A 26227-nucleotide genomic window follows, 5' to 3' on the forward strand; every position below is an offset into this window, starting at 1 on the left:
ACATCCAACACGCTAAATTACGCATGCACCCAAACAAGGCTGATTGATGAAATCCACAATATCAAAATATGTGAATGTATTTTGATATGGAATATTGTTCAAAACAGTGAGGACAGTTGCATGTCAGCCCATGAACCCAAATAAAATATTGTGATAGTAATTAATGCGTATCACAATTTACCTAATCGACGAGCAATGCCAGATCCTGTATTATCAGAAGCTCCCCCAATTATGGAAGTAACACTAACTGTGGTTTTCTGCACATAACCATTAAACTATAAGATGATGATGACTAATAAAATAACAATGACAGATAATTTGAATATTTGTAAGCAAGTATGGCAAGACTATCAACACATGGAGTTATTTATAATTCCCTCTCTAAATTATCAAAATTGAACTTTAGATATTGAATCTATCGCTGAAATAATAGAAAATCTTATCCCAAAGAATCAACAATGAATGGCAGAAAAAATAGGAAGACCGGCATGATGTAGAAATTGTCAACTTACAGGTCTTGACGGCAGAGCTGCATATAAATTTCCAAATTTGGCTGAGTTGCAACCGATCCATGCATATATCTACAAAAACAGCATAGTAAATAGAATCACCAGAGAGAAGAAAGCTAAAGAACGGATTAGAAAGTCTTTTTTTTAATCTGTGTTCAGAAGCATTGAGTAGTTTCCCATTTTCCATTTTACGACTGAGTAATACTTTGTATCAGTTATGATATCATAGCAAGTAAAAAACAAAATGGTAAATAAATACAGTAAAAAAAAATAAAATTATATATTAGAAATTGTGAGTTCTAATGTGCATCATGCTGATTTCTTTTGTTTGCACAAGTTAGTTGCATTTAAAACAAATGCCTAATGTTCAGGGTGCCACGAGCATTCTGAAAGTGACTTTTGACACACACACACACAAAAAAAAAATTGACAAGTTAAAGTGAATTTTGACATGGTATCCTCAGAATAAGTGATTTTTCATATAGTGTCAACAGAATCATCTCCCACAGTCCAGAACACAGTTCCTGCCAGCATCAAGCAATATCTAGACACTTCGAATTTTAATAATCTCTCGGAAAAATGTAGTCAATTCAATTTGGCAACATTAACATAAAATCAAAAGCAAAAATCTAGAGCTTGAGAATCAATTTCACTTGATTCTTTATCTACTGTAAGCACATTGACAGTCCAAATCTAAAAAGATTGGTTAAAGTATATAATAATCCAGTGACAAAGTATGATAAATGCAAATTCACATAGGAAATAAAAGCTGCATATCATCTACATAATCACATAATCTCTAGTGGCTGACACAAAAACAGAAACACAAATTTGAACCTCAAATGATGACTACTTATATTGGGTAATTTTACTGCATCTGAACAATGCTTCGCATACACCACATCAATAATCTGTGTTTATCTGAAAGTAATTTACAACAACCCTCAGCAATTAAAATCAAGTAACAATAAGAGTGTTCCAACAATTGTGAAATGGGGTATCAAGTAAATTGCTTGAATCCGAATATAAAGCAGAAAAAATCATTGAATAATCAAATTAATGGTTGTATAAGTGATGACACTGCAAACAAGTCATGAAAGGAAGGTTCGATGACGAAAACCAACCTGTTTTTGAAGACGTATGATCTGAAAGTAGAGAGTAACATTATCCGACTCTTCGGAAAAGCAGTTGATTTGCACACCACCTTCGTCATCTTCCTTGTTACCCTGGGAGCTTCCATTTGAAGATATTCCTCCATCGATTCCCAAACGGTCCATGCCGACAACAACATTAGCCGGCAATTCTTCGTCCTTTGAGGCAGAGCAGCTTGCATCTAACCCTCCCGGTGCCATTTCACGCAACACACACTATATGAGCTTGGAGCTCAACTGGAATGACTATTTAGAGAATTTAGATAATCATATTAGTTATATTAGTTAGATTTTTCATAAGCTAAAACTAAGGACTTACAAGTTTAGGGTTAAAATTAAGGCTTACATAAATTATATGTATATATAATTTATTTATTTTTTTACGCAGAGAGTGGATTGCAGAACAATCTTACCTATTGAGAGTGATTGATTAAACTGGGAGATTGAATATGGTGGGTTTGCTACAGGGGCGAATGATTTTAGAAAGCTGAGTAAATCGAATTCTTTCCCTGAGAACTTCAAAATGAAAAGTGTAAGATTCAGAAGCTTAATCTCTTCATTTTTCGTACGGTTTTCTCACTAACCAAACAAAACGTATTGAAGAAGCACGCAAAACAGGAATAAAGAAAGAAAAAGAAGAAGAAGAACATACCGATATATGTCTCTCTATCAATCGCTTCACGAACAGAAACCTAGACTTCCTCAAAACCACCGGCTTTCCGGCACCTAGCCGGAGACTGTAAGAACAGAGTGAAATAAGAGAATCAGAGATCAAAGTGAAGATAAAATTGTGTGTGTATTAAATATGTATATGAAAGGTGAGAGTTACTTAACAGTTCATTCTGCTGAGAGCTAGGGTTTCGAATGTCTGTGTGCAGATCGTGAGAGAGATTAGCGAGACTTTGGTAAAGTGGGTCGTCAAAGGGTAATTTGGTCATCTCGAAAAAATTCATTACTTTGTAATAACCTTTTTAAGAGATTCCATTTCTCTGAAAAAATGGAACTTAGACTCCACTGGTTTGTAAGTTGACCACCAAAAGTCCTCTTTTTTTTTTTATTTTTTTTTTTTATTTTTTTTTTTGAAATAATTTTCCCTTGATATCACCCAAGCATCTTTCGAGTTTAAATACTGATATTACAATCTCGATTTAATCTACTTACACATTTATACAACGTGTAACTAGTTATATGTTTAATATGTATATATAAATTTGCCAGATTCTCGTATTGGTGGGTGTGTGGGTGATGGTGATAGGTGGGTTTAATAATGAGAGTATAATGGTCATTTAATTAACTTGATATTTAAGAATAAATGAGATTAAAAAATTAGGGACAAAGTTGCTTTTATTATTATTATTATTATTTTAATTAATGAAGATTGTGATGGAAAAGTAAAAATGGACCTAAGTGATAATTATTTTCGAAAGATATTTGAGAGTGATATTTGATCAAACTTGAGGGGGTGCCAATAAAATTAATCCAAATATATATTTAATATTGTTAGGAGCTTGTTTTCTTGTTGTAAGTGTCCGTTAATATATTAATATTTAATACTTTAGTAATTTAAAGTTGGGCCAACTTTTTTATTAGCCTAATTTGACAACATTGAGCTAGTTTGTTTTTATTTTTTATTTTTAACTTTACATAATAATAAAAGTGGCATAAACAGCTCCACCTATCAATTAGACGAAGTACATGGGAGCGGAGTTAGTATTTTATCTACTGGAGTATGGATGGGGATGATATACTAATTAGAAATCTGTTCCGAAGTAGGAGCGGAGTTGGTAAGATTAAAATTCTAACGGGGCGGAGTAGGGTTAAGCCAAACCTGCCCCAACTCCGCCTCGTTGTCATCCCTACTTCCATCAAATATAGCTAAGCGAAATCTAGGGTGAGGTTGGAGTGAAGTCCGGTCTGTCTTGAGTAGCAAATTAATATTTTTTTAAATCTGTAAGTACATTATTTCTTTATATATTCCCATTGCTTAATTAGTTGTTGACAGTTTGTACTTCCTCTATTCCAAAATTCTTGACCTATTTGGGGATCCAACTTTCTATGAATAATAAAATAAAATAAAATTTATAGCCAATTTTAGCCCAGCCAAAAAAAAAAAGTATTTGGCACAATTTTTTTTTTTATTAATTATAGGCAATTTTATTTGGCCACCTCTATTGATAATTCCTAAATTCGCCCTTAACAATACTCTATAAATAGTGCACTTATTTAGTCAAAAAGATAATTTGATAATGTTATAAAAAATAGTACATTCATTTTTTTTAATGTAACATGTATTTTGGGCCATTTCAAAATAGACTAATGGACAAGTATTTTGAAATGGAAGGAGTGTTTTATTTGCCTTTCCATTTTCTACAATTTTTATATATATATATATATATATATATATATATATATATATATATCTATATTGCACTACAATTTATATCAAAGAGTACTAAAACTGCTCTTAAGGATATTAATTTTCATCAATGAATTTTTACTTTCTTACATTTTCTAATGTTAATGTTTTGCTCCTTTTTTCAATAATCAATCTACATATCCTTGGGACTATGAGTATCTTATTTGTTCATTTATTTTTGCAGCTGAATTTAGTTTTCATTTGTGTTACCATTTTTCATTACAACAAATTCAGATTCAAACGGCCTATCTTCCAACGTCAACTCAACGGCAGTGAAGCATGATATGATGTTGTTTTTCAAGAAGAGAGTGCGGATAATCTTACTAACAGTGCGAGACCCGTTGGACGATTTTCACTCTCTCTAGTGTACCGAGTCACTAACTCTATAAAATAATTTAATGAAAGACGTGAATTCGATGCAAGAAAATAAGAAAATTTAGTCCCCATACCTCAGGAAAATGAATTGAATAATAGGTAATACTTTTTCACATGAATCATGTATTTAATTTCATTTGGGCTTCCAAGTCTTCAACTAAGCTTACGGGTCCAAGTGACTCTCAGTCAACCGTTCGTGTGGCTTTGGTCAAAATAAGGTTTCAAAGACTCCAACTAAACTTGAAGAAAATTTTCATAGTGCGAGGGATAATCCGATTTCAAATAACACGACCTGAGTTATGTATATTATGATTAGTTTTATCGATCAATACGCAACGTATTGGCCGGTTTCGTAATATTTTTTAAAGGTGCGATATTATTACACACTCTCATAAATCAGCCGATTAGACTGGTTTATATTTCGTTAGAGTCCGTTACACCTTGACTATTACTATTATCGTAACTAATATTGCGACTACGAACCATGATATATATATATATATATAGGTGATTGGATAAATGGATGGCCTAATATTCTTTAAAATGATTTGGAAATTTTGAAACACATAAATATGTCGAAATAATTAGGGGTCCGAGTCATCCCGTTAACTAGAAAATAAGAAAGTATTTTTTTATAGATGGTTTTAACATATATAACGAAAACTTGTAGATGGGCCAATAAGACCGAAAAGACTAATTTTTATGAAGAGTACCAAGAAATGATGAAGGTGACTAAATAAAAAGAAATAATAGGCGACTTCAAAAATAAAGTTGAACACAATATGTGAAATGAAGTGTTATATAAACAAATGAAAATAGAGCATTCATGCCACTAACCTTATCACATGGAATTGAGGTGGTTGGCGGCGGCGGCGGCGGCTACGATGATGAATATATTGGTAGAAAAGTTCTGAGGTCTTTCTCCTTGTGCTAGCTGCTAGCAGCCGACTGAAGGTTTCATTTTTGCTTATGGTGAACCTTAATTTTCTCCTAATAATTCCAAGTTAAATGTTGTTTTTTTGCTGTTTTGAAGGATGTAAGATCCAAAGCTGGCCCAATATTGTTCCATGTATAATACAAATGATCTTGACAATTCTTATTCTGCTTCCAATACAGATGTCAAAATTCAAAAGAGAATTCAAATAATAGTGGACAGTATTGAAATTGTAGGAATTTGAACCTTTCTTATATACACTAGTAAACCTGTACTGTACCTACCTGAGTAAAATTTAATTTAAAATTAATATTTAACAAAGTAGAAATTAATATCAAAATCAAGACTATTTTTATTACAATTTACTAATATTCTATTTATTTATATATTAGAAAATTAATAATATCAAAATCAAGACTATTTTTTATTAGAATCTACTAATATTCTATTTATTTATATATTAGAAAATTATTTATAAAATTAGAAAAGATGTGGAGACTAAATAAACTAAATTATTTATATTTTTTTATGTACTTATTTTCTTGTCTAATTAGAAAGACTAAATTATTTATTTTCTTTATATATTTCCTTATCTAATTAGATTTCCTTTTATTAAAAAAACTCTTAATAAATAGGTAATTTGAGTTTTATAGAAACTCTCATAAATAGGTAATTTTACTCTTCTAAACACCTTATATTAATTTTAAAATAAAAACTTATAATAAATAGGTAATTAAATAATTATAAATTCTAAAATATGCATTACTATTTTTTTTTTTTTTTCCTTCGTTGGTCATGCCTCGACTGAAACTTGAACCCCTGACCTTCCTTTGAGAAGTAAGGGCCTGATACCGTTAGGTCAAGCCCGTTGGTGCATTAACATAAAATTGACACAAGGTAAAAGAGATAAAACTATAATTTTTAATTGAACTTTACAATATGAATTCAATTATTGATAGGTATATTTTAAAACTCCTAAAACAATATCAAAATCAAGATTATTTTTTATTGCTACAATTTACTAATATTTTATTTATTTATATATTATTTATAAAATTGGAAAAGATATGGAGACTAAATAGACTAAATTATTTATATTTTTTATGTATATTTCCTTGTCTAATTAGAAAAGACTAAATTATTTATTTTCTTTATATATTTCCTTATCTAATTAGATTTCTTTTTATTTAAAAAATTCATAATAAATAAGAAATTTGAGTTTTATAAAAACTCTTCTAAACAGCTTATATTAAATTTAAAATAAAAACGGATAATAAATAGGTAATTTGTGTTATTATAAAAAAAAAAACATACATATTGAATATATAAATTTATTATTAAAAAATAATGTACAGAAACACGTTAATGTAATAAAACTCTTTGTACTTTTAATAATATTATATAGATATAGATTTCCTTATCTAATTAGAAAGTCTAAATTATATATATATATATATTTTCTTATAAAATTAGAATTCACTTTATTAAAAAAAACTCATAATAAATAAGTAATTTGAGTTTTATAGAAACTATTCTAAACATCTTATGTTAATTTTAAAATAAAAATGGAAAATAAATAAGTAATTTGTGTTATTCTAAAAAGAAACATACATACTGAACATATAAATTTATTATTAAAAAATAATATATTGAAACACACTAATGTACTGAAAAATGCATAGATATAGATATAGATATAATAAATATAGTTTTTTTTTTTTTGGCATGCAGCACACGATTCCCCTCTAATTGCAATCCATGTTTATGAAGTTAGAACCAACTTTTTATTGGTTATTTCACATTAAGGCTACATATGTTTTGATGTAAAATATATATATTTTTTCAAGTAAAATATATATATATTTTTTTTGGTGTTTAACAAAGATCTAGATCGAGTTTATCGGGTGAGCGTGTAAAATAAATTGTTAAAAATTAATGGGTAAGTTATTTTTATTAAGTTTTAATATTTTTTTTCTTTGTAAATATTTTACAACTAAATATCGAAAAAGAAAAAAAAAATTCTAACATTTCTTTTACATCCAAACAAACGGATTCTAAATAAAAATTGAAATGTCATTCTTTGTCCAATTTTTATAAGAATGTAATTTTTTTTTTTTTTTTTTTTCAAGAAAATGTGATGCCCGTAGGACTTAGAAGAGTGTGAACAAAAAAAATCGTGAACAATTAGAGGAAAGTAAACAAAACAAATAATATTTACGATTTGTCGTAATCACAATGGCCATCTTAACCACTAATGACCCCTAAAGACAGCATTTGGTACTGATAGGGGAGTAGAACCACTAATTGTCCATTTTTTTTTGGCATCAACAAAGAATTCAATCTTAGTAGACTATGTTTATTTTCCAATTTTCTATAATGTTTGCCAAATCAACCTACCCCAACAAAATACTATGTTCTCAATTCTACCCTCAATTTGGTAGTCTGGTATATGTTACCATCAAAAGTATGTATCCCAAATGACTTACCAACCCTCCCACCAAAACCGAAAAAAAAAAAACATGATCTTTAAGATTTGGGATTCTAACATTAGTCACATCAAATTTGCTCCCTAACCCCAATTGAATCTGCTTGCTTTCAGCTCTCTTGACAAGACTCTACGAATTTGGGACTTGAGAAGGTAATCCCCAAATTATCATATTTTCTAAGAAAAAGAGCAATAAATTCTCTTAAACTATTAACCTATTGCAACAAACCCTTTTGAATTACAAAAAAAATCTCTTTAAACTATAAATTTGTTACAAAAAAATAAAAAAAATAAAGATAAAAAAAAAAATAAAACCCATAAATTATTGATTTGTTACATTCCGGTAACTGATTTGGACGAACATAATAAAAAACTAATTTACCATTGTTTAAAATTACGTAGTTTTGACACTTATACCCTTAACTTGATGATGTGGCAAAAAAAAAAAAAAAAAAAAAAAAAAATAATAATAATAATAATAATGAAGGAGGAGGAGGAGGATTACAAATCCTTTTAAGCCCATTTGCCGTCAAACTTATCCTTTACCGCCATGTTCCACGGCAAAACTCACCAGATTTTCCAAAATCTCTCCAACGTTGACGATCCCACTCAAATAAACTCGACAGATTTATTCTCCATGGGAATTGCAAAACAATTTCTCAAAGTAAGGCCAACCAAATTTCACTCCTAACAACCACTTGGACGCTTGCTTCCGATCACCACCGCGTCGGCAAAACTCAAAAGCTGATTGGCATGTATAAGTCACCAATTTTCAGACTGATTGGTAAAATTCAAGAGGCCCTCTATGTACCACCACGAAGGAGAGATCGACAACAGTGGAAAGTGCAAAGATCTAATAACCATTTCACGAGCTTGGGAAGGTCCGCCGACAAGTTCTCCAAGGCGGTGTGCTCGCTTCCGCTGCTCTCGCACAGCCAAGCACGAACCAATCAATTGCCTTCCCAAGCGCAAATCCTCTTTGCCAGCCGAACAACGACTCTGACTTATCTTCCACAAACCCACTGCCACCACCACACAACCACATCCAAACCAATACAAACTCAAATAATTAAGGGTAAATCATACGCTGTCAAACCCAACTGAACCACAAAACCAACCCCTGCTACCACCATCACCGTTACCTCCCTGACCAACCTTACTAACCATGCAACCACGACCTTCTTTCCATCGATTTGGAAACATTTTAGGCTAAATCATACACAATCAAATCCAATATTTGAACCCCACAAATTCACTGCCACCGCTCTTGTTACCGCTTCTTCCTCTGAGTTTTGGCTTCTCCAGCATGCAATTGTTTTTTCTCCTAAGCTTCCTCTGAAAAATCTTTCATTGATCTGCAATTTACACAAACACAAGAGCTATATAGTTTTATATATACACACACAGAAAGAAGGCGAACACGAATTATTTAATTTTTTTTTAATCATGTGCTTTGTGAAGAAGATAAACAGTAACTATATATATATATATATATAGACAGACGGACATAAAGGTGTGTTTGGGGGTGTTTAAAAGGTGTTTGGGTTTAATAGGAGGATATTAGTGTCTTTTCATGCCCAGGAGGGTAATATAGTCATTAAAATTAAAGTTTCAGACGATACAATCTGCTTCGACACTCCGCAGGGCGCAGCCTCTGCTATCGCCTCAGGTGACAAGGTATGTTCATCCTCTCTCTCTCTTCTCTCTCCTTTTGCATGAATCGATCATTTATATATGTTTGTTTCTTTCGTTCAGATTGTGAAAGTGCTAACTCCACTCCATATTCTTCTTACGCAAGCAAGCCCAGGCTTTGTTTTAATCCCTTCGTTTTTAGGAGTGTAAAGAGAATTAGAATTGGATTAGGAAAGAGTTAGAATTGAACTAAATAAATCCCGAGTAGAATAGGATTATTATTCTAATTGGTAACTTATTTAGTTGACCCTCTTGTTATATATGTATATATAGTCAGAAAGAAGCTGCTACGCCACCAGCAGATTCGGGGTGGTTGTCTTGCTCCCGGCTTCCTCATCAGCGCTCATCAAGCCAACTTTTCCCCTTCCTGCATGAATCCTTCTACCGCTGAGAAAAGCGAAGCCATGATAAAACGAGTGAATCCTTGTGCCGCTGACAAGAGCGAAGCCATGATAAAACGAAGAAGAATGCGAAGAAATTCATATGGTGACACGCCATATGAAATCATACACATTATACTCTTGAGACTACCCGTCAAGTCTGTGTTGCGATTCAGGTGCGTTAGTAAATCATGGCTTGATGTAATTTCCGATCCCCAATTCGCGAGATCACGTCTCAATGAATCAATTAAGTTTGACCGTCAAAGTATCATCCGCTGGGGCTACAACGGACGTAATCACAAAAATTTCGACTCCATAGCCTATGACTGCAGTGATAATTCACAGCAAAAACTATGCTTTCCATTTAAGAAGTATAGGAAAGCTGCTGTATTGAGTTGTTCTTGTAATGGTTTAGTACTGTTGTTTCTGGACGACATATGTGTACTGTGGAATCCATCCACTGGAGCATACAAGTGGTTCTCACGTCCTCCTAAATATCACAATTATCCACCACGTGGATTTTGCTATGATTCTTTCCTGGATGATTACAAGGTGCTGTTTTTCCGTGCAAGAGATTTTGTGGTTTACAGTTTCAGAAGTCAATCCTGGACAGAGGCTAAGCACTTCCCTTATTTAGGTTATCGTAGTGGTTCTGGCGTTATTGTCAATGGAGTTTTACACATGGTTGCTTATAAAGCCTTGATCAATAATAATAATAATAGATAGTCGTCGACCTCTGCTAGAGTTGGACCTCCCTCTCCCGGTAGATTGGGCATGGTTGGAACCTCTGATCCACCAACTTTTATGTTCGGTGATTCCTACAAAGAACATCTCCTCGTTTCTTGCAATGCAAAACCCGTTACAAACCAATCTAAGAAGCAATATGGGAGTGTGATTGTTTACTTTGACATGGTGGATCACAAGTTCAAGGAGATGCCATCACCAAATTGTATAAATGATGGAGATATGTTTGATTTGACGGTTTTGAAGGGATGCCTCAGTTTATATTTTAGTACCAGTGATATGAACTATTTTGAGGCGTGGACTATGGAGCAATATGGTGAGCATCATTCTTGGACCAAGTTAATTGTCATCCCACACTGGATACGTGAGAGACATATAAGTTCTTTGAAGCTATTGTGTGTTACCAAGAAAGGTAAAATTGTGATGATACTTGATGACAAAAAACTATTCATCTATAATCCTAAAAACAACACGTGCACTCGTCTTGGACAAACAGAGGTTGACGCTAGGCTACGGGCAGTTTCTATTGTGGATAGTTTGGTTTTTCCCATTCCAACACCTCAAGGAAAAGGAAAGAGGAAAAAACCTACAATTGTAAGGAAGTCCATCAAATAATTTCTATTTTTCTAGTTTCTAAGTTAATTCATGTCTTTTAATTGTTATGTTTGATATTAGATATTGAAAGAAATATAAATTGTTCCTTTTGTATGGAAAAAAATGGCGTAATTGTTCTGTTTTGTTTTTGTTGTGTTAATTAATTACCATAATTAGAATGTATATTCCCAAACTTCATAATAATCAGCATCAAGGTACATAACAGTAACGCATTAGAGAATCGCACACTCTCAACGAGTAATCATCATTGAAGCTCTCCACGAACTCAAAATATTCCGTTACAATTCTTTGTTCGACATAAGCAAGGCTACAAACATAATTGATGACAACTTGGATCCGCTACTGCCAACAATGAAACTGTAAGCTCCATCTGCCGTAGGTTGTGGACAACATGAAAGAATCATGCAAATTGATCTTGCAATTTTGCATAGAGCACTACCAGGAACAAGAACCGAATTTGAAGACGCCACAAATCTCAACAATAAGCAAAGTTTATCGTCACCATGTCTATTTCAGTATGACGCACCATAAAGCACCAAAGTTCCATAACAATCTCCCAGCAAAGGAAGTGAGGATGCAGGAAGTTTTCGAGCAAAAAGGATTCCATTTCACCCCAAGCTCGACTGGAATTGACCACAATCACTTATGTTTTCAGTGCATGCAGAATGTTAGAAAACATAGGCTCATAAGCTAATTCCGGGGTTTTATTAGAACCATATAATATAGGAACTCGCAAAGCAAGGACGGAAGAATACACCTCCTCGTCGATTAAAACATTAAAAAGCCATCTAAGCTTTCTAGTGATCCCTAGTATTACATCTTCTTCAAGATCAGCAACACTTTTCAGAAAACTAAGAAATAAAGCAACCCGACCAAGCAATAATATTCTTGCTCCATGCATAGCATTACAATTTAAAGAAAGATTGAAGTAGTCCTATAGTTACTATTCTGACCTCCAGGTATAATCATTAAATCACTCTCATCAATGAACAACCAGTCCAGAATTTGGAACTTGTGTTCCTGTTTCACTTGAGTTGAATTTAATAAAGAATTCAGTAAATGTAACGCTGTTGGCTCTAGAAGTTCTCCCAACAATTCACTAGCCGATTTGACTCTCAAAGTTGAGATCATCAGGACACTGTTATTTTTGTTTTCTTAAATTTTATGTTGTTCTTCTAATTAACACTATATATTTTAGATTGTATCAAATTTCATTTTTTTTTTTAAATAATTACAAAATCAACCCATCGTATCCTGTAAGTGTCCAAAACGTATCATTGCCATATCCTTGTCGTGTCTCAACCATGTCTGACCAGAAAATAAAATATTTACTATTCAGAATACTTCTGGCCGTATCCAACACGTGTCCGAGCCATATCCGCATATTATAAAAGTGTCCAAGTATCCGATACCGCCACGGCACTCTAACAGAAGTATCCGGGAGTACTAGACTGCATCTACATATCTTTTATAGAGAAGCAGAGACCTAAGGCAGCTTTCTGACGCACTCAAAAACATGTGAATGCACTCAATTATTGAAGTTTCACTATTAATTATGAAGTCATCAGCAAATGCATTGTTCTTATTAATTGTTTCAATCTCTGGTTTAGTAAAGGCCTTCTTTAACCTTTATATTTGTTTTTAATTATTCTTTCGACCTTATCATACAAGGAACATCTCCAACACCGAAAGCAGGAAAATTATAATACAATGAACATCTCTGACACCGAAAAGGAGGAAATGAATACTTATTCTCAAGACAAACAACGATAACTGGAGGATAAATCATTCAAACGCTTAATAATTTAGGCTTTCGCTCTGCCTTTAATTAAACATACCGCAAGCTGATTGTTCATTGTTGTGATTTGCTGCTACATGGTACCTCAATGAATCTCTTGCCATGACAAGTCTTTACACCCTAGGAACACACAAAATGACCAAGAGGAAAAGAAACACTTCCAATAAGAAACCCACATAGGTGGGACTAACAATGGGTGACGGACCTTTTTCTTTTCAACCCAAAAACATGCACATTTCCAAAAAGCACATCACTACAACTTGAGAAAGACTGCACATAAGCAAACTAACAATTCCAGTTGCACCCTTCAAATATAGAGCAATTATATTGATGACCTGTGTAAGAATGAAGAGAGCTTCAACAGTATCCAACAATGGTTCAGTTATATAGTAGCCAACGTACAGACTAAACTTTGTAAAAGTTTATGTAACAAGACCTTGTTACCAACAGTTGTACTTATCGCGAGCAGGACTTTAAAGCACAGGATCATTGGAAAAAGGAGTACCAGAATGTAAAACACTATAGCATGATTCATCAATGGTGCCATAACTCCTTGTTGCAGCTTCCTGGGCTATAGTGGGTATCACAGTGCCAGCAGAATCACCATAAAGTATAAACAAACTAATTGTACCTTTCATGTTTAGCATACCAGTCTCGGCTTTCGGCTACTAAGGTCATCCTTTGGATTTTGGCCTAGCGTATCCCAGATTGATTAGTTTTTGCACCAGCTTTTTCTCAGCATCTGCCTGAAAAACACCATAAGGAAAAAAGAGGCCAGACAATGTATTACAGCCAGGAACAAGAACATCCAACACGCTAAATTATGCATGCACCCAAACAAGGCTGATTGATGAAATCCACAATATGAAGTCAGTTTGTTAATAGCTAAACATCACAAAATATGGAATAAATAGAACTTAAGAAATAAAATATTTATGCAAATGCATATTGTTCATATACACATTGACAGGGAGAGAGAGATTAAACCTCAAGTATGGGGCTGTTTTTCGGAATGTTGCAAGCCAATATGACATTTAGACCAGTCTTCAAAACTGTGAGGATAGTTGCATGTCAGCCCATGAATCCAAATAAAATATTGTGAGAGTAATTAATGCATATCACAATTCACCTAATCGACGAGCAATGCTAGATCCTGTATTATCAGAAGCTCCCCCAATTATGGAAGTAACACTAACTGTGTTTTTCTGCGCATAACCATTAAACTATAAGATGATGATGACTAATAAAATAATAATGACAGATGATTTGAACATTTCTAAGCAAGTATGGTAAGATTATCAACACATGGTTATTTATAATTCCCTCTCTAAATTATCAAAATTGAACTTCAGATATTGAATCTTTTGCTGAAACAATAGAAAATCTTATCCCAAAGAATCAACAATGAATGGCAGAAAAAATTGGAAGACCGGCATGATGTAGAAATTGTCTAACTTACAGGTCTTGCCGGCAGAGCTGCATATAAATTTCCGAATTTGGCTGAGTTGCAACCGATCCACGCATATATCTACAAAAACAGCATAGTAAATAGAACCACCAGAGAGAAGAAAGCTAAAGAACTGACTAGAAAGTCTTTTTTTTAATCTGTGTTCAGAAGCATTGAGTAGTTTCCCATTTTCCATTTTACAACTGAGTAATACTTTGTATCAGTTATGATATCATGGCAAGTATAAAACAAAATGGTAAATAAATACAGTAAAAAAAATAAAATTATATATTAGAAATTGTGAGTTCTAATGTGCATCATGCTGATTTCTTTTGTTTGCACAAGTTAGTTGCATTTAAAACAAATGACTAATGTTCAGGGTGCCACGAGAATTCTGAAAGTGACTTTTGACACACACACACACAAAAAAAAAATTGACAAGTTAAAGTGACTTTTGACATGGTATCCTCAGAATAAGTGATTTTTCATATATTGCCAACAGAATCACCTCCCACAGTCCAGAACACAGTTCCTGCCAGCATCAAGCAATATCTAGAGACTTCGAATTTTAATAATCTCGTCAATTCAATTTGGCAACATTAACATAAAATCAAAAGCAAAAATCTAGAGCTTGAGAATCAATTTCACTTGATTCTTTATCTACTGTAAGCACATTGACAGTCCAAATCTAAAAAGATTGGTTAAAGTATATAATAATCCAGTGACAAAGTATGATAAATGCAAATTCACATAGGAAATAAAAGCTGCATATCATCTACATAATCAAATAATCTCTAGTGGCTGACACAAAAACAGAAACACAAATTTGAACCTCAAATGATGACTACTTATATTGGGTAATTTTACTGCATCTGAACAATGCTTCGCATACACCACATCAATAATCTGTGTTTATCTGAAAGTAAATTACAACAACCCTCAGCAATTAAAATCAAGTAACAATAAGAGTGTTCCAACAATTGTGAAATGGGGTATCAAGTAAATTGCTTGAATCCGAATATAAACCAGAAAAAATCATTGAATAATCAAATTATTGGTTGTATAAGTGATGACACTGCAAACAAGTCATGAAAGGAAGGTTCGATGACGAAAACCAACCTGTTTTTGAAGACGTATGATCTGAAAGTGGAGAGTAACATTATCCGACTCTTCGGAAAAGCAGTTGATTTGCACACCACCTTCGTCATCTTCCTTGTTACCCTGGGAGCTTCCATTTGAAGATATTCCTCCATGGATTCCCAAACGGTCCACGCCGACAACAACATTAGCCGGCAATTCTTCTTCCTTTGAGGCAGAGCAGCTTGCATCTAACCCTCCCGGTGCCATTTCACGCAACACACACTATATGAGCTTGGAGCTCAACTGGAATGACTATTTAGAGAAATTAGATAATCATATTAGTTATATTAGTTAGATTTTTCATAAGCTCAAACTAAGGACTTACAAATTTAGGGTTAAATTAAGGCTTACATAAATTATATGTATATATAATTTATTTATTTTTTTACGCAGAGAGTGGAGTGCAGAACAATCTTACCTATTGAGAGTGATTGATTAAACTGGGAGATTGAATATGGTGGGTTTGCTACAGGGGCGAATGATTTTAGAAAGCTGAGTAAATCGAATTCTTTCCCTGAGAACTTCAAAATGAAAAGTGTAAGATTCAGAAGCTTAATCTCTTCATTTTTCGTACGGTTTTCTCACTAACCAAACAAAACGTATTGAAGAAGCACGCAAAACAGGAATAAAGAAAGAAAAAGAAGAAGAAGAACATACCGATATATGTCTCTCTATCAATCGCTTCACGAACAGAAACCTAGACTTCCTCAAAACCACCGGCTTTCCGGCACCTAGCCGGAGACTGTAAGAACAGAGTGAAACAAGAGAATCAGAGGTCAAAGTGAAGATAAAATTGTGTGTGTATTAAATATGTATATGAAAGGTGAGAGTTACTTAACAGTCCATTCTGCTGAGAGCTAGGGTTTCGAATGTCTGTGTGCAGATCGTGAGAGAGATTAGCGAGACTTTGGTAAAGTGAGTCGTCAAAGGGTAATTTGGTCATCTCGAAAAAATTCATTACTTTGTAATAACCTTTTTAAGAGATTCCATTTCTCTGAAAAAATGGAACTTAGACTCCACTGCTTTGTAAGTTGACCACCAAAAGTCCTTTTTTTTTTTTTTTTTGAAATAATTTTCCCTTGATATCACCCAAGCATCTTTCGAGTTTAAATACTGATATTACAATCTCGATTTAATCTACTTACACATTTATACAACCTGTAACTAGTTATATGTTTATACGTGTAAATACTGATATATGTATATATAAATTTGCCGGATTCTCGTATTGTGGGTGTGCGGGTGGTGGTGATAGGTGGGTCTAATAATGAGAGTATAATGGCCATTTAATTAACTTGATATTTAAGAATAAATGAGATTAAAAAATTAGGGACAAAGTTGCTTTTTTATTATTATTATTTTTTTAATTAATGAAGATTATGATGAAAAAGTAAAAATGGACTTAAGTGATAATTATTTTTGAAAGATATTTGAGAGTGATATTTGACCAAACTTGAGGGGGTGCCAATGAAATTAATCCAAATATATATTTAATATTGTTAAGAGCTTGTTTTCTTGTTATAAGTGTCCGTTAATATATTAATATTTAATACTTTAGTAATTTAAAGTTGGGTCAACTTTTTTATTAGCCTAATTTGATAACATTGAGCTAGTTTTTATTTATTTATTTATTTATTTTTTATTTATAACTTTACATAATAATAAAAGTGGCATAAACCGCTCCACCTATCAATTAGACGAAGTACATGGGGGCGGAGTTAGTATTTTATCTACTGGAGTATGGATGGGGATGATATACTAATTAGAAATCTATTCCGAAATAGGAGCGGAGTTGGTAAGATGAAAATTCTAACGGGGCGGAGTACGGTTAAGCCAAACCTGTCCCAACTCCGCTTCGTTGTCATCCCTACTTCCATCAAACATAGCTAAGCGAAATCTAGGGTGAGGTTGGAGTGAAGTCCGGTCCGTCCTGAGTAGCAAATTAATATTTTCTTCCGGTCCGTCCTGAGTAGCAAATTAATATTTTCTTACTTCTGTAAGTACATTATTTCTTAATATATTCCCATTGCTTAATTAGTTGTTGACAGTTTGTACTTCCTCTATTCCAAAATTCTTGACCTATTTGGGGATCCAACTTTTTATGAATAATAAAATAAAATAAAATTTATAGCCGATTTTAGCCCAGCCAAAAAAAAAAAGTATTTGGCACAATTTTTAATTATTAATTATAGGCAATTTTATTTGGCCACCTCTATTGATAATTCCTAAATTCGCCCTTTATAATACTCTATAAATAGTGCACTTATTTAGTCAAAAAGATAATTTGATAATGTTATAAAAAATAGTACATTCATTTTTTTTAATGTAACATGTATTTTGGGCCATTTCAAAATAGACTAATGGACAAGTATTTTGAAACGGAAGGAGTATTTTATTTGCCTTTCCATTTTTTACAATTTATATATATATATATATATATATATATATATATATATATCTATATTGCACTACAATTTATATCAAAGAGTACTAAAACTGCTCTTAAGGATATTAATTTTCATCAATGAATTTTTACTTTCTTACATTTTCTAATGTTAATGTTTTGCTCCTTTTTTCAATAATCAATCTACATATCCTTGGGACTATGAGTATCTTAGTTGTTCATTTATTTTTGCAGCTGAATTTAGTTTTCATTTGTGTTACCATTTTTCATTACAACAAATTCAGATTCAAACGACCTATCTTCCAACGTCAACTCAACGACAGTGAAGCATGATATGATGCTGTTTTTCAAGAAAAGAGTGCGGATAATCTTACTAACAGTGCGAGACCCGTTGGACGATTTTCACTCTCTCTAGTGTACCGAGTCACTAACTCTATAAAATAATTTAATGAAAGACGTGAATTCGATGCAAGAAAATAAGAAAATTTAGTCCCCATACCTCAGGAAAATGAATTGAATAATAGGAAATACTTTTTCACATGAATCATGTATTTAATTTCATTTGGCCTTCCAAGTCTTCAACTAAGCTTACGGGTCCAAGTGACTCTCAGTCAACCGTTCGTGTGGCTTTGGTCAAAATAAGGTTTCAAAGACTCCAACTAAACCTGAAGAAAATTTTTATATTACCAGGGATAATCCAATTTCAAATAAGACGACCTGAGTTATGTATATTATGATTAGTTGTATCGATCAATACGCAACGTATTGGCTGGTTTCGTAATATTTTTTAAAGGTGCGATATTATTACACACTCTCATAAATCAACCGATTAGACTGTTTTATATTTCGTTGGAGTCCGTTACACCTTGACTATTACTGTTATCGTAACCAATATTGCGACTACGAACCATGATATATATATATATAGGTGATTGGATAAATGGACGGCTTAATATTCTTTAAAATGATTTGGAAATTTCGAAACACATAAATATGTCAAAATAATTAGGAGTCCGAGTCATCCCGTTAACTAGAAAATAAGAAAGTATTTTTTTATAGATGGTTTTAACACATATAACGAAAACTTGTAGATGGGCCAATAAGACCGAAAAGACTAATTTTTATGAAGAGTACCAAGAAATGATGAAGGGGACTAAAATAAAAAGAAATGATAGGCGACTTTAAAAATAAAGTTGAACACAATATGTGAAATGTAGTGTTATATAAACAAATGAAAATAGAGCATTCATGCCACTAACCTTATCACATGGAATTGAGGTGATTGGCGGCGGCGGCTACGATGATGAATATATTGGTAGAAAAGTTCTGAGGTCTTTCTCCTTGTGCTAGCTGCTAGCAGCCGACTGAAGGTTTCATTTTTGCTTATGGTGAACCTTAATTTTCTCCTAATAATTCCAAGTTAAATGTTATTTTTTTGCTGTTTTGAAGGATGTAAGATCCAAAGCTGGCCCAATAATGTTCCATGTATAATACAAATGATCTTGACAATTCTTATTTTGCTTCCAATACAGATGTCAAAATTCAAAAGAGAATTCAAATAATAGTGGACAGTATTGAAATTGTAGGAATTTGAACCTTTCTTATATACACTAGTAAACCTGTACTGTACCTACCTGAGTAAAATTTAATTTAAAATTAATATTTAACAAAGTAGAAATTAATATCAAAATCATGACTATTTTTATTACAATTTACTAATATTCTATTTATTTATATATTAGAAAATTAATAATATCAAAATCAAGACTATTTTTTATTACAATCTACTAATATTCTATTTATTTATATATTAGAAAATTATTTATAAAATTAGAAAAGATGTGGAGACTAAATAAACTAAATTATTTATATTTTTTTATATACTTATTTTCTTGTCTAATTAGAAAGACTAAATTATTTACTTTCTTTATATATTTCCTTATCTAATTAGATTTCCTTTTATTAAAAAAAAACTCATAATAAATAGGTAATTTGAGTTTTATAGAAACTCTCCTAAATAGGTAATTTTACTCTTCTAAACACCTTATATTAATTTTAAAATAGAAACTTATAATAAATAGGTAATTAAATAATTATAAATTCTAAAATATGCATTACTATTTTTTTTTTTCTTCTTAGTTGGTCATGCCTCGACTGAAGCTTGAACCCCTAACCTTCCTTTGAGAAGTAAGGGCCTGATACCGCTAGATCAAGCCCGTTGGTGCATTAACATAAAATTGACACAAGATAAAAGAGATAAAACTATAATTTTTAATTGAACTTTACAATTTTTTAATTCAATTATTGATAGGTATATTTTAAAACTCCTAAAACAATATCAAAATCAAGATTATTTTTTATTGCTACAATTTACTAATATTTTATTTATTTATATATTATTTATAAAATTGGAAAAGATATGGAGACTAAATAGACTAAATTATTTATATTTTTTATGTATATTTCCTTGTCTAATTAGAAAAAAACTAAATTATTTATTTTCTTTATATATTTCCTTATCTAATTAGATTTCTTTTTATTAAAAAAATTCATAATAAATAAGTAATTTGAGTTTTATAAAAACTCTTCTAAACAGCTTATATTAAATTTAAAATAAAAACGGATAATAAATAGATAATTTGTGTTATTATAAAAAAAAAAACATACATACTGAATATATAAATTTATTATTAAAAAATAATGTACAGAAACACGTTAATGTACTAAAACTCTTTGTACTTTTAATAATATTATATAGATATAGATTTCCTTATCTAATTAGAAAGACTAAATTATATATATATATATATAATTATATATATATCAAATTAGAATTCATTTTATTAAAAAAAACTCATAATAAATAAGTAATGTGAGTTCTATAGAAAACTATTCTAAACATCTTATGTTAATTTTAAAATAAAAATGGATAATAAATAAGTAATTTGTGTTATTCTAAAAAGAAACATACATACTGAACATATAAATTTATTATTAAAAAATAATATATTGAAACACACTAATGTACTGAAAAATGCATAGATATAGATATAATAAATATAGTTTTTTTTTTTTTGGCATGCAACACACGATTCCCCTCTAATTGCAATCCATGTTTATGAAGTTAGAACCAACTTTTTATTGGTTATTTCACATTAAGGCTACATATGTTTTGATGTAAAATATATATATTTTTTCAAGTAAAATATATTTTTTTATTTTTATTTTTTGGTGTTTAACAAAGATCTAGATCGAGTTTATCGGGTGAGCGTGTAAAATAAATTGTTACAAATTAATGGGTAAGTTATTTTTATTAAGTTTTAATATTTTTTTTCTTTGTAAATATTTTACAACTAAATATCGAAAAAGAAAAAAAAAAATTCTGAAATTTTTTTTACATCCAAACAAACGGATTCTAAATAGAAATTGAAATGTCATTCTTTGTCTAATTTTTATAAGAATGTAAATTTTTTTTTTTTTTTCAAGAAAATGTGGTGCCCGTAGGACTTAGGAAGAGTGTGAACATTTCTCAAATGCATTTTTAAAAAAAATCGTGAACAATCAGAGGAAAGTATACAAAACAAATAATATTTACGATTTGTCGTAATCACAATGGCCATTTTAACCACTAATGACCCCTAAAGACAGCATTTGGTACTGATAGGGGAGTACAACCACTAATTTTTTTTTATAACACCCCATTTTTTTTTGGCATCAACAAAGAATTCAATCTTAGTAGACTATGTTTATTTTCCAATTTTCTATAATGTTTGCCAAATCTACCTACCCCAACAAAATACTATGTTCTCAATTCTATCCTCAATTTGGTAGTCTGGTATATGTTACCATCAAAAGTATGTATCCCAAATGACCAACCCTCCCACCAAAACCGAAAAAAAAAAAACATGATCTTTAAGATTTGGGATTCTAACATTAGTCACATCAAATTTGCTCCCTAACCCCAATTGAATCTGCTTGTTTCCAGCTCTCTTGACAAGACTACGAATTTGGGACTTGAGAAGGTAATCCCCAAATTATCATATTTTCTAAGAAAAAGTGCAATAAATTCTCTTAAACTATTAATGCATTGCAACAAACCCTTTTGAATTACAAAAAAAAACCTCTTTAAATTATTAATTTATTACAAAAAAATAAAAAAAAATAAAACCCATAAATTATTGATTTGTTACATTCCGGTAACTGACTTGGACGAAAATAATAAAAAACTAATTTACCCTTGTTTAAAAATACGTAATTTTGACACTTATACCCTTAACTTGATGACGTGGCAAAAGAAAAAAAAGGAGGAGGATTACAAATCCTTTTAAGCCCATTTGCCGTCAAACTTATCCTTTACCGCCATGTTCCACGGCAAAACTCACCAGATTTTCCAAAATCTCTCCAACGTTGACGATCCCACTCAAATAAACTCGACAGATTTATTCTCCATGGGAATTGCAAAACAATTTCTCAAAGTAAGGCCAACCAAATTTCACTCCTAACAACCACTTGGACGCTTGCTTCCGATCACCACCGCGTCGGCAAAACTCAAAAGCTGATTGGCATGTATAAGTCACCAATTTTCAGACTGATTGGTAAAATTCAAGAGGCCCTCTATGTACCACCACGAAGGAGAGATCGACAGCAATGGAAAGTGCAAAGATCTAATAACCATTTCACGAGCTTGGGAAGGTCCGCCGACAAGTTCTCCAAGGCGGTGTGCTCGCTTCTGCTGCTCTCGCACAGCCAAGCACGAACCAATCAATTGCCTTCCCAAGCGCAAATCCTCTTTGCCAGCCGAACAACGACTCTGACTTATCTTCCACAAACCCACTGCCACCACCACACAACCACACCCAAACCAATACAAACTCAAATAATTAAGGGTAAATCATACGCGGTCAAACCCAACTGAACCACAAAACCAACCCCTGCTACCACCATCACCGTTACCTCCCTGACCAACCTTACTAACCACGCAACCACGACCTTCTTTCCATCGATTTGGAAACATTTTAGGCTAAATCATACACAATCAAATCCAATATTTGAACCCCACAAATTCACTGCCACCGCTCTTGTTACCGCTTCTTCCTCTGAGTTTTGCCTTCTCCAGCATGCAATTGTTTTTTCTCCTAAGCTTCCTCTGAAAAATCTTTCATTGATCTGCAATTTACACAAACACAAGAGCTATATAGTTTTATATATACACACACAGAAAGAAGGCGAACACGAATTATTTAATTTTTTTTTAATCATGTGCTTTGTGAAGAAGATAAACAGTAACTATATATATATATATATATATATAGACAGACGGACATAAAGGTGTGTTTGGGGGTGTTTAAAAGGTGTTTGCGTTTAATAGGAGAATATTAGTGTCTTTTCATGCCCAGGAGGGTAATATAGTCATTAAAATTAAAGTTTCAGACGATACAATCTGCTTCGACACTCCGCAGGGCGCAGCCTCTGCTATCGCCTCAGGTGACAAGGTATGTTCATCCTCTCTCTCTCTTCTCTCTCCTTTTGCATGAATCGATCATTTATATAGGTTTCTTTCTTTCGTGCAGATTGTGAAAGTGCTAACTCCACTCCATATTCTTCTTACGCAAGCAAGCCTAGGCTTTGTTTTAATTCCTTCGTTTTTAGGAGTGTAAAGAGAATTAGAATTGGATTAGGAAAGAGTTAGAATTGAACTAAATAAATCCCGAGTAGAATAGGATTATTATTTTAATTGGTAACTTATTTAGTTGACCCTCTTGTTATATATGTATATATAGTCAGAAAGAAGAGCGCTCATCAAGCCAACTTTTCCCCTTCCTGCATGAATCCTTCTACCGCTGAGAAAAGCGAAGCCATGATAAAACGAGTGAATCCTTGTGCCGCTGACAAGAGCGAAGCCATGATAAAACGAAGAAGAATGCGAAGAAATTCATATGGTGACACGCCATATGAAATCATACACATTATACTCTTGAGACTACCCGTCAAGTCTGTGTTGCGATTCAGGTGCGTTAGTAAATCATGGCTTGATGCAATTTCCGATCCCCAATTCGCGAGATCACGTCTCAATGAATCAATTAAGTTTGACCGTCAAAGTATCATCCGCTGGGGCTACAACGGACGTAATCACAAAAATTTCGACTCCATAGCCTATGACTGCAGTGATAATTCACAGCAAAAACTATGCTTTCCATTTAAGAAGTATAGGAAAGCTGCTGTATTGAGTTGTTCTTGTAATGGTTTAGTACTGTTGTTTCTGGACGACATATGTGTACTGTGGAATCCATCCACTGGAGCATACAAGAGGTTCTCACGTCCTCCTAAATATCACAATTATCCACCACGTGGATTTTGCTATGATTCTTTCCTGGATGATTACAAGGTGCTGTTTTTCCGTGCAAGAGATTTTGTGGTTTACAGTTTCAGAAGTCAATCCTGGACAGAGGCTAAGCACTTCCCTTATTTGGGTTATCGCAGTGGTTCTGGCGTTATTGTCAATGGAGTGTTACACATGGTTGCTTATAAAGACTTGATCAATAATAATGATAATAGAGAGTCGTCGACCTCTGCTAGAGTTGGACCTCCCTCTCCCGGTAGATTGGGCATGGTTGGAACCTCTGATCCACCAACTTTTATGTTCGGTGATTCCTACAAAGAACATCTCCTCGTTTCTTGCAATGCAAAACCCGTTACAAACCAATCTAAGAAGCAATATGGGTGTGTGATTGTTTACTTTGACACGGTGGATCACAAGTTCATGGAGATGCCATCACCAAATTGTATAAATGATGGAGATATGTTTGATTTGACGGTTTTGAAGGGATGCCTCAGTTTATATTTTAGTACCAGTGATATGAACTATTTTGAGGTGTGGACTATGGAGCAATATGGTGAGCATCATTCTTGGACCAAGTTAATTGTCATCCCACACTGGATACGTGAGAGACATATAAGTTCTTTGAAGCTATTGTGTGTTACCAAGGAAGGTAAAATTGTGATGATACTTGATGACAAAAAACTATTCATCTATAATCCTAAAAACAACACGTGCACTCCTCTTGGACAAACAGAGGTTGACGCTAGGCTGCGGGCAGTTTCTATTGTGGATAGTTTGGTTTTTCCCATTCCAACACCTCAAGGAAAAGGAAAGAGTTAAAAACCTACAATTGTAAGGAAGTCCATCAAATAATTTCTATTTTTCTAGTATGTAAGTTAATTCATGTCTTATGATTGTTATGTTTGATATTAGATATTGAAAGAAATATAAATTGTTCCTTTTGTATGGAAAAAAATGGCGTAATTGTTCTGTTTTGTTTTTGTTGTGTTAATTAATTACCATAATTAGAATGTATATTCCCAAACTTCATAATAATCAGCATCAAGGTACATAACAGTAACGCATTAGAGAATCGCACACTCTCAACGATTAATCATCATTGACGCTCTCCACGAACTCAAAATATTCCGTTACAATTCTTTGTTCGACATAAGCAAGGCTACAAACATAATTGATGACAACTTGGATCCGCTACTGCCAACAATGAAACTGTAAGCTCCATCTGCCGTAGGTTGTGGACAACATGAAAGAATCATGCAAATTGATCTTGCAATTTTGCATAGAGCACTACCAGGAACAAGAACCGAATTTGAAGACGCCACAAATCTCAACAATAAGGAAAGTTTATCGTCACCATGTCTATTTCAGTATGACGCACCATAAACAATCTCCCAGAAGTATCTGGGCTTCTAACAGAAGTATCTGGGCTTCCTAGACTGCATCTACATATCTTTTATAAAGAAGCAGAGACCTAAGGCAGCTTTCTGACACACTCAAAAACATGTGAATGCACTCAATTATTGAAGTTTCACTATTAATTGTGAAGTCATCAGCAAATGCATTGTTCTTATTAATTGTTTCAATCTCTGGTTTAGTAAAGGCCTTCTTTAACCTTTATATTTGTTTTTAATTATTCTTTCGACCTTATCATACAAGGAACATCTCCAACACCGAAAGCAGGAAAATTATAATACAATGAACATCTCTGACACCGAAAAGGAGGAAATGAATACTTATTCTCAAGACAAACAACGATAACTGGAGGATAAATCATTCAAACGCTTAATAATTTAGGCT

The 26227-nt window shown here is 32.7% G+C and overlaps 5 protein-coding genes across 6 annotated transcripts; 3 read left to right on the forward strand and 2 right to left on the reverse strand.

Annotated features, from left to right (window-relative positions):
• Positions 1-1852: 1852 nt before the first annotated feature.
• LOC132274703 (uncharacterized) lies at positions 1853-2684 on the reverse strand. The gene is made up of 4 exons (XM_059776040.1): positions 2495-2684; positions 2313-2397; positions 2074-2176; positions 1853-1906 (listed from the first exon to the last, which is right to left on the reverse strand). Exons 1-4 carry the CDS (start codon positions 2611-2613, stop codon positions 1863-1865), a joined length of 351 nt encoding a protein of 116 aa, XP_059632023.1. The 5' UTR covers positions 2614-2684; the 3' UTR covers positions 1853-1862.
• A 7249-nt stretch (positions 2685-9933) lies between these two features.
• Positions 9934-10668, forward strand: LOC132272997 (putative F-box protein At3g16210). The gene has a single exon (XM_059774043.1). The coding sequence runs from the start codon at positions 9934-9936 to the stop codon at positions 10666-10668; it is 735 nt and encodes a 244-aa protein (XP_059630026.1).
• A 48-nt stretch (positions 10669-10716) lies between these two features.
• Positions 10717-11301, forward strand: LOC132272998 (F-box/kelch-repeat protein At3g06240-like). The gene has a single exon (XM_059774044.1). The coding sequence runs from the start codon at positions 10717-10719 to the stop codon at positions 11299-11301; it is 585 nt and encodes a 194-aa protein (XP_059630027.1).
• Positions 11302-13334: 2033 nt separating this feature from the next.
• On the reverse strand, positions 13335-16606 carry LOC132274701 (uncharacterized). Of its 2 annotated transcripts, none has more exons than XM_059776039.1 (8): positions 16526-16606; positions 16344-16428; positions 16105-16200; positions 15666-15938; positions 14559-14627; positions 14229-14304; positions 14087-14151; positions 13335-13845 (listed from the first exon to the last, which is right to left on the reverse strand). In XM_059776039.1, exons 4-8 carry the CDS (start codon positions 15891-15893, stop codon positions 13774-13776), a joined length of 510 nt encoding a protein of 169 aa, XP_059632022.1. In that variant the 5' UTR covers positions 15894-15938; positions 16105-16200; positions 16344-16428; positions 16526-16606; the 3' UTR covers positions 13335-13773. The 2 variants fall into 2 exon arrangements, with proteins under 2 accessions (XP_059632022.1, XP_059632021.1); XM_059776038.1 differs by having other exon boundaries at positions 16105-16207.
• Positions 16607-23914: 7308 nt separating this feature from the next.
• Positions 23915-25249, forward strand: LOC132272999 (F-box/kelch-repeat protein At3g23880-like). Its single transcript, XM_059774045.1, has one exon. The coding sequence runs from the start codon at positions 23915-23917 to the stop codon at positions 25247-25249; it is 1335 nt and encodes a 444-aa protein (XP_059630028.1).
• The last annotated feature ends 978 nt before the right edge of the window (positions 25250-26227 follow it).

The sequence above is a fragment of the Cornus florida genome, unplaced genomic scaffold (assembly GCF_030987335.1).
Source record: "Cornus florida cultivar Cherokee Brave unplaced genomic scaffold, ASM3098733v1 CherokeeBrave_3.0.0_Hap2_Chr09, whole genome shotgun sequence".
NCBI lineage: Eukaryota > Viridiplantae > Streptophyta > Magnoliopsida > Cornales > Cornaceae > Cornus > Cornus florida.